Genomic DNA, 9809 nt, shown 5'->3' with positions numbered 1-9809 from the left:
TTTCATAATTTTATTATTATTAGATAATTAGAAATATAATAACTTTAATTTATTTTCCTTAATACTTTCCTTATCATTTTTGTTTTCTTAAAATTATATGATGCAAAGAAATTATAGAAATAAAGACAGAAAAATAAAATGCGAATGAAAAGCAAGATTGTGAACAGTCTAAAGTTAATGCGATATTTTACAATAATATGAATTAGAATTTTATGCGTTATTTTATCTTATCATCAAAAGTAAAACGCACTAGCTGCTCCGTGTGCTAGAAGCGCCAGGAACGAAAGTAGAGAAAACAATAACTTTTTCATCATAGACGTCATCTTGAAATCTGTAATTAGAAAAAAATAAATTTAGTAAAATAATATAAATATAAATAATCTCTCAAGAAAACAAATAGTTAATTATGATGCATTAGACTTCTCACAATTATTACCTTAAATTATATATTTCTGAATCTTTTTGAATTATTTCTAAATCTCGTTCATTTCTTCAGTTTTTTTTTTATACAGTTTAGAAAAATATAATGTTACTTCACTGTGTGTGAGTACACGTATACATGCACGCATGAAAAATGTATAATCTGCCTATTCTTTTTTTTTATAAAAGATAAGAGAAAGCTTTCAAATGATCTCGAACTTGATATATGTTGTCATCAATATGCATTATTAAATATAAAAAATTTTTTAAAATTTTAAAAAATTATTTAATTGAATAAATATCTTCATCCTTGATTTGCCGAACTGTGGCGCGATGTGTGCATAAAACGGAGAACAAAGATACGGGCGACATTTGTATTCGAGTAATCACATGTTTGTGATATGAGTCTGCGAGCACTTCGCAGCAGCCTCATAGAGATAAAGTTAAGAGTATCCTCGCGTACTAGCGATATCGCGTTGGTTACTTTATTGCCGATGGCGAAATAACGGTTCGACCGGCTGAACGGTATTAATTAATGTTTTGTTATTCGACATTGATTATGGCTATGCTTTGATCAGTAACGGTGATTCTCTTATGAGATCTCGAATTTTTCGTTTTAATACGGTAATATAAGGCCGTAAAGTCTCGTGCCTTTATACACAGGCACCTTTGGTCTGGCCTTCGTTTAAGTCATCGAAATTGAAGCAAAGGAATCGAGTGAGAGATATTTCTGGCCATACTTCTCATACAAAAGACCATGATAAAAAAATCTTCGAAATGTCAAAAATGTAAAAAAAAAAGAAAATAATAAGTGAAAATAAAATCGAAGCGGTGCGTATTTCGTGACAAAAATTGCCGTTCTGTAAATTCGCAAACAGAACAATTTAACGATACGTTACGGGAAATAACTATCGTCGTCAAGTGACGTCTGCACGTCAAGTGATAACAAAGAAAATGAATGACAAAGGAGCTTGAGACCAAAATTTCGATAGTCACTGACTCGTGCGTTCGTCACGTAGGTAGGTGTGACATAGGTGTTGACCTTCGTTTTGATCTCAACAAAGGAAAGAAAGAGTAAAAAGAAATAATTAGGAACGAAACGAAAGAATGGAATAGACGCTCGAATTCAACCAGATTCGCGCATGGGCATTATCCGACGTTAACGGTGTTTATGATATCGCTCAAGTTGTTATTAGAAACGGGATCCGCAAAATTAATGATGAGAGCAAATTATAAATGCGAGAGCAAATCGTTTCCTAATATGTTTACATATGTTTACAAGGTGTCTCAAAATTCGAATTGTTGCAGCAAAAATGAAAAATTAGATATCCAATAAAATGCCATGAAATTTTTTTTCATGAAATAAAATTAAATAAAATTTTTTAAGTATAAATGTTTAAATTAAATAATATAATATAGGGCTATGAATCATTCAGGATGATATATGAGTTTATAAAAACTTTTTTATAAACAATCTAAATTTATGTACAGATGTTTCAACCTCTATCGCGGATTATTCTCAATATTAAATTATAATTTTAAAATTATTATCGGTAAACGGCGCAAGATGCTCACAAATTAATATATAATGAGCGCATTTAATCTTCGCATTTGGCAAGTGGAATTATAGCAGAAAAAGGCCATGATACCAAGCAGCAGTTTCGTATAGAAACTTGATGTTAATTATAGAAGTCACATAATAATCATAAATATAATAATCGTGAGCTTAGACTATATGCGATTATTATGTGTACTTTTATATACATCACACTAACATCACACTATGCTACTTGATATCAAGATCTTTTCCTGCCATAATTTCTTGTCTGTACATAAATTTTGATTGTTTATAAAAAAGTTTTTATAAACATATCATTCATAAATTTCATAAATTTAGATTGTTTATAAAAAAGTTTTACTCATATAATATCATGAGTGATTCATAGCCATATATTACATTATTTAATTTATTTAATTATTTGAACGCTATTTTTTATAGAATTTTAAATGTTTAGTTTGACTAATCATAAGTGTTGGTTAAAAGTCACTATGATTTATACAGTTGTGTGTTGTAACTTATTAGTATTTTTTTCACAAAAATAAGAAAAGAGTACAGAGTTCTACATATAAAAACTAGACGAAAATGTAGATTAAAATTAAGAAAGAATAAAATTACTTTTCATTTTTTCTTACAAAAATTTAATACTGAAGACAACCCTGGTGAAAATTTTTCTCATAATTTTTATATGGATTGGAACATTTTTCAGAAATATTCAGAAATATTCGGAAAGTTTACATCTTCTCTCAGAATTTTTCATACAAGTGAATTTTGAAATTTTTTCATCCTATAATTTTTAAAAAATATTTTTAAATTTTTTACATTTTAATAACATTCATCAGAAATTATACATAATTACAAAAATTTTTAGAAATCTTACGATATTTCATAATTAACATGAAAAATTCTGAGAAAAGATGTAGATTTTCTGAGAAGTGTTCCAATTCGTATAAGAAATGTGAGAAAGTTATTAAAGTATAAAATTATATAGAAATTCTGAAAAATTATATGAACAATTCTGAAAAACATTTTCACCAGGGAATGATTAATTACTTACTTATTTTGTTGTTCAATACTTTTAATATTCGAAATCAATTTTCAATTAAATTGGCCAATATTAAGGAACCTTCTTATTCTGTAACTCTTAACGACTGTAATGTTACAGTTACAGAATAGTAAATTAAATTGAGTTTCTGTAAGGATTAGATCGTTGATAGTACATTGGTTTTTATTGACTTTATTCTTATATTCCCATTGAAATACATGCACATGCATGCACATTCCTTAGAACTTGTGTTATTCATTTATGAAAATCTCTATCTACGCAGTCTCATGTATCATACGAAGTCAAACTGTTATTTTGCTTTCAAAGAAGACAGATCTTAGAATCTTAAACTAATCGGCTGTCACGGAGCTGTGAGGAATTAATCGTAGACAACATAGTATTTAGATAATCGAGAAAAAATCGGTAGTCGAGTCGAAGCTGTCTATCCGGCTTCGATTTTTCAACGTCTCTGTTGATTATTCTTATCATTGTGATGTTTAACAATGAAAATTACTGACACATCATGAATAAAATTCACCAACTAATTCAAGAACGATTGTTTATGTTACCGGCTTGGTGCGTCAATTTTACATTAGCGTTTCGCTGAAAATCGCAGTACTCTTACACTCATTCATAAATATTCTCGTTAATGCGATTCCAAGATACTACCAAAAAACACATCGTTCACAGAAATGTTCCATCGAGAACTATGTATCTCGCGAAAGAGAGAGCGAAAAAGAAGAAGACTCACCTGTGTAGCGGAGAGATATCTCGGAAAAAGCAACGAAGTTGCAGGCTTAAGTCCATATATACCCAGGTGAGCCTCATTAGAATGCAGATGCGGGGGCCTCCGCACGATTGGCTGGTTCGTCGACCCTGTGCCTCCCGTCAACATCCAGGCACCGGCAACGACGACGACGACGAGAACTTCCGTGAAGTTGGCACCCGACTTTTCATCAATTCAGATTTCAAAGGACGTTTCTTGAGAATTTTGCCTGTAGATGACTGTAGTAGTCATATTTTTATTATTTCATTTGCAGTTGAAAAATAAAAATGCTATCAATTTTTAAAAAAACAGGTAAGGAACTTTTTTTAGCTCAAATGGTTTAGCTCAAATTCATATTTGAAATCGTTTGTAGTACATTTTTATTTGTTAAAAAGTAGCTTATGATCGATTTTTAAAAAACAGCTAGGAATTAATTTTAAAGAGAAAGCAAATGACATATTTTCATTATAAATCATTTGTAATTGTTTAAAGTGATTTTTCGATTGTTTGTAATTGAATTGTTTAAAAGTTACATTAAATTAACAGTAAACTAAAAATGTGACTTTGCCAATTTTTGAAACGAACATATGTTAAGGTTATTAAAATCAGCAAGATCATCGATGTTATATGAAGTTTTATCAAAAGCCTTGTCCTATGTATAAATAAAATATCAGCCTTATGTCTATTGTTAAAAAAATGATCGTATCGTAGAATCGCCTAAATATTGTGCTACCGCGAGCTTTTAGAACTTGAGTCTAGGTTTTGGCGCCTTTTGCACTGCACCACGCTACACTGTAACCGCTAAAATAGCTCAAAATTGTTTGTACTAAGATGTATTGTATTAGTTCGTTACGCATGTGAAATTTGAATATTGTAAACTTAAGATCCCATATATGATACAGATTTTTCGCACGTATCACATAATTATATAACCAGGCTCATTACGTGTTTTTCGAATTATTTCGCCTCTTCTCATTTTCTGTTACGAAATTTAATTTCCATTTGTCTCATGGAGACATACAAGAAATAAAGTTGGATGGCATACAGTACACATGACTAATCATAGATCTGTTTTTCATTCCTGCTAGACTGGGTCCCTATTCTTGAAAAGAAATAAATACAAAGTGTTACTTTGAAATAAATAAAATAAGATACATATATGTATTATTCCAATATCTAATTTTGAAGTAAGTGGCTCTTCTCATATTGAATTTATGTACACTAAGAGAAAAAAAATAGTTATAGCAATTATAAAATATAATTCTAAAATTTAAAAAATAATAAAAACTAAAGCAGTACTGAATACTATAAAAATATAGTATTCAGTACTACTTTAGTTCTTATTATTTTGTAAAATTAGTTGCAAGTATTTAAATTATTAGAATTGTTAATTTAATAGTTGTCAAAACTATATTTTTCTCTGAGTATATAAATACTTTCGTATTAAAATGCAAAGCTGATAACGAAAATAGAGTAATGTAAGGATAATAAAATTACTATTAGAAAAAAAAGATCATTAGAAATATTGGAGTTATTATGGCGAAAGAAGAGGCGCTCGAAGATCACACATCCCTGAACGCAAATTTTCTTAACACGGTCTTGTCGATGATTGTGTTTACACGGACATCCTAATCGGATTTAATAACATCCGTAGTCATGAAACTGATGGCCAATAAGCCTCTGAAGGATGGAATGATTGTGGTTGACCAGTTTCATAACATCGCGCGATATTATAACTAGATCTGATCGAAACTTTTACCGAAACTGAACCAAAATCACTCGGCTACATGTCAATTTCAAACCGAAAAGAAAAATTAAAAAATAAGAATCCTATGAAGACCGTATGTATAGACATGCCCTTATATCATATACTTTTTCTTCATAAACATCATAATTTAATTACTAAAACAATAATTACAAATATTAAAATTAACATTTATGAAAAAAAGCTATATGGTTTCAGTCGAAATTGATATGTAATGAGTGTTCGTTTTCAATTTCGGTCAAATTCGGACTTTAATAATAACGCAGTTCCTAACTATGGATGTTATTAAACCTGATTAAGAGTGTCATATAAACGTAGTTAATACAAATGTTGTTGACACAAATGTATAAAGTGAAGCCTACGTTTACACAAGTTACAATATCGATGAAACTGACCAATCACAGCTATTCCTCTGAAGAATGGAATGACTATGATTGGCCAGTTTCACAACATCACGCGATATTATAACTTCGTTATAAATCGAGTCGTGTAAATGTAGTCCCTCTGACATGAGATGTATCTCATTAAACTTTCTCGATTAAGAACGAAAATGTTGTCGCGAGCAGTTTAAATACCAGCTTCATTCCAATCCGGAAATTGTAATCGAGAATGAGCAGATCGACCATTTTCCTCGATTATTCCGAGTTTTCGGGCTGGATATCGGATATGATGCGTATTTTACAGGAAGTTGGAAAAGCAACTGACGGGTCGACCTGTTCGTCTACCTCGGGTTTTCACTGCTTTTGAATATAGGATGAATATTGGCTCGCTTCGCGAATCGAGCATTATATCGCCTTCGCATTTACAAAGCTGTCACTGTCGGCCCACTCGTTATGCGTGAAAGGGGTATTATGTTTTAATAATGGACAGCATCGCGTGTCAAATTCATCCGGTCGAGTGAAAACACGTAACATTTATTTTGTTCGACCAGTTTTGAATCGCATCGACCATACGATATGCCGATGTATGTACATGCGTATGTACATCAAGTATGAATATGCTGTTAGTAGTTTCGCGATATTGAAACATTCTTTTCATACATTATATATTATACATTATATTTAGTGATCTCATGATTTTAATATATAAAGCCATACACAGGTATTTATTGAAATTTAATAGATAAAACAATACAATTTATTGCAATATGCATTACAACACACAAAGCTTTATAAAATTAATTTACTTTAAGCGGGGATCCTAAAGCTGTCTTATTGACTAAATCATATATTTTTGTATAACAATTATTTTTTTCTTCTTTTATAGATTCAAAAATCTTTTTTCAGGATTAAAGTATACGCATTAATACATGTCTGTCAAATGGAGTTTATACTGAGAACAAAAAATTTCGAAATTAAAATATTTTACCATTTTTTGGTCCAATATAACGCTCTAAATCTATCATATCGTGACATGTATTAATCTAGAGCGCCATATTTGATTCATACAAAAGCTGTACAATCTATTCGAAATAATAGCCCAGACTAGTAGTTTAACCAGACTAATAACAGAGCAGTTTACACGAAGAAAAACGTAGAGTTCTTAAAATTGGACTAAATATCTAGTTAAAACGTTATTCTTATTATATTGAACTTAAATCATTTGAGCCTTATATTATTTATTTATTAATTTTAAAACGTTATTGTTATACAAAAATTTATGTGTATGTGCGTGATATTGATGTAGTAGTAAGTATGTCATGATATGTCAATGACACATAAATCATTTGTATGTAGATTCTATTTACACTACGACTAATCATCTTTGAGATCCCCTTAATAATGATAAATTACAATACTGGGATTCTCTCTCTCTCTTATATTAATTCAAGATAATACAATAAAATAGATAGACAACAAAATGATTTCAAAAGGTTTGATAACTGAAACTTAATCATAAATGAAAAAGATACTGATAGGAAATCAGACATTAAATTTAATCTTTAATAAAAGTTTTCGGAACAAAGCTTATTTCATATTAATAGATATTCAGATATATATATATATATATTAGATATTCAGATATATTTGAAATTATATTGATATGTCATATAGACAGTCGTAATTTAGAAAATATTTCTCAATATTTTAGAGAAGGAATTATTATTCTTGTAATGTGATAAAGTAACACAAAAAATACAGTTGTCGAAGTATGAAATTGCTATACTAAGCTATAACTTCATAAATAAGTCGAGATTATTTCTTATGTGGAAGGATCTATAAGCAACCATTTTGCGTGGAAGTCAAATATTCATTATATTTTTTTTCCTGTGCTTGCTGTAACTTTTGCAACTTCTTGAATAAACTTTTGCTAATTTCTTTACCTTCGACATCATGTGTTGGTAATCCCTGCATAGAAATATTTAAAAAAATATATAAAATATTAATATAAATTCAGTAATGTAAATTTATGATATACTGAATGTTATATGCAAGATGAGCAAAATATTTACCTTATCATCAAATTGAGAATATTTATCTTTCTCCAATCTGAACATATCATTTGGTGATATTCTTTTCTGCGCTTCTTTTGCTGCTGCCATAGCAGCAGCCTCTGCTTTTATTTTTTCTTTCTCTAAGGTTTTCTCAAGTTCTAATTTCTTCTTAATTTCTTTCTCCTTCAACAATTCTTCCCTGTTGACTAATTTTACTTTACACTCTCCTTCATTACTATCTTCCAACCGCACACCAACGTTAGGTAAAATATCATCGCGCAATTGATCGCACTCTTGTAAAATATCTTTCGCTTTCAAAGTTTTCGCACAATTTCGGACTTTTTCTCGAAAATTCACCAGAATTTCAACATATGGCATAACAGTTTCTTCAACCTAATTATACAAAAATATATATGTCTCGAAATTTATGAATCAAAATACCAAAACAAGAAAATTTTCGAAAAATTAAGTAAAAATTCGTCTTTAAAAACTGCATTTTTAAAAGTAATTTAAATACAAATTAATTTTAGTATTCAAATTTTCAAGGAACAATCATTTTTTATTCTCAGAAAGACTCATCTGTTTTTAAGCGACTCATTTTTTCATTTTGTCGAGAATAAACTTTTCTCACTATTTTTGAGAAATAGTCTCTAACCGCTTCCTATGAAATGTATAATCTTGAGTGATAAAGTAATCTGTAATTGGTTATATTTAAACTTTTTATGTCTTCAAACCTATTGCTTAAAATAAAAATTTATAACATTTTTACATAAATTTTTGAAAGCTTTCTTATTGTAGTATTTTAATTCGCGAATATCGGAACACTTCATATATATGTGTTACAATTACAATTTCAAATCATATTTTAAAATGCTCATATTTATATAAATTTATCTCCTGTTTCAAAATAAACAGATAAAAAATTAAACGAGAATACACATCTTCCAAATGCTTGAAAAATCCTCAAAGTTACCAAAAAAACATATTTAAAAAAAATTATGCGACTTAATTCCTACTCAAATTTGTTCTTTTCGAATTAAATTGAAATAAATTGCAAACTCAGATTTTTCAAAGGCTATTCATATTGTAAGAGATGAAATTTAAAAAAAAACAGCACAAAATTTGAATAGCTACACTTATTAAATTTATCAATGTAAAAAAGAAGTTGTTATTGTATTTATACTAATCTTACATTTGTATTGACTATCTCATCATTAATTGGAAATCCAATTGAATTGTACGAAGAAGAAACAGCTCCAAAAATGGTAAACATCTTCGTAATATATACAGCGATATCCCTAAGAAGAAGCAAGTTTGGATTTTTACTTTCACTCATGTATACATTGCAATTTGTCACGAGCTCCCGTATTAAATTGAGAACAGTTCTTGTATCAATATTGTCTGCAATAGACAAATTTTTTTAGCGATACACGTAATCTACCAATGATTACGAAGTAATTAAGACTTACCACACAATGCTTTATGTATAGAATGCTTTCCAAGATAAAATTTCTCATTGAGTTTTACTTCCAAATTAGACCATTTAATAAAACTATCAATAATAGTAGTAGTACTCGTTCCCAAACTTCTAATCTTACATTTTATATTTAAAAAAAATTCCTGAAAAATAAAAGCAGAAATTTTATTTTCTAAATATGTAAATCTAAAATTATGAAGATTCAAATACATTTCAAATACACCTGTTAATAAAATTTTTGCAACAATTAAATTTTATAAATATTTCGCAAATTTCAAATAAATATAATTCCGCGAAAGTATTTAAAAAATGTTTGCATTCTCTCTCTCTCTCTCTCTCTCTCT

General features: G+C 29.1%; 2 protein-coding genes across 2 annotated transcripts in view; both read right to left on the bottom strand.

Moving 5' to 3' along the window:
• LOC108689145 (endochitinase) overlaps positions 1-3789 on the bottom strand; it is an 8229-nt gene extending 4440 nt beyond the window's left edge. Inside the window, exons 1-2 of the mRNA XM_018195785.1 lie at positions 3775-3789; positions 251-331 (exon numbers count right to left, since the gene is read on the bottom strand). Coding sequence (XP_018051274.1) covers positions 251-323 — 73 coding nt within the window. The 5' untranslated portion in view covers positions 324-331; positions 3775-3789. The remainder of the gene's footprint in view (positions 1-250; positions 332-3774) is intronic.
• A 3878-nt stretch (positions 3790-7667) lies between these two features.
• LOC108689189 (cysteine--tRNA ligase, cytoplasmic) overlaps positions 7668-9809 on the bottom strand; it is a 6326-nt gene continuing 4184 nt past the window's right edge. The window contains exons 7-10 of the mRNA XM_018195851.1: positions 9458-9608; positions 9181-9389; positions 8007-8381; positions 7668-7902 (exon numbers count right to left, since the gene is read on the bottom strand). Of these exons, the coding sequence (XP_018051340.1) occupies positions 7771-7902; positions 8007-8381; positions 9181-9389; positions 9458-9608 (867 nt within the window). The 3' untranslated portion in view covers positions 7668-7770. The remainder of the gene's footprint in view (positions 7903-8006; positions 8382-9180; positions 9390-9457; positions 9609-9809) is intronic.

Source organism: Atta colombica, unplaced genomic scaffold (assembly GCF_001594045.1).
Source record: "Atta colombica isolate Treedump-2 unplaced genomic scaffold, Acol1.0 scaffold261, whole genome shotgun sequence".
NCBI classification, from domain to species: domain Eukaryota; kingdom Metazoa; phylum Arthropoda; class Insecta; order Hymenoptera; family Formicidae; genus Atta; species Atta colombica.
The sequence above is the reverse complement of the archived record's forward strand: the minus strand, read 5'-3'. Positions and strand labels throughout refer to the sequence as shown.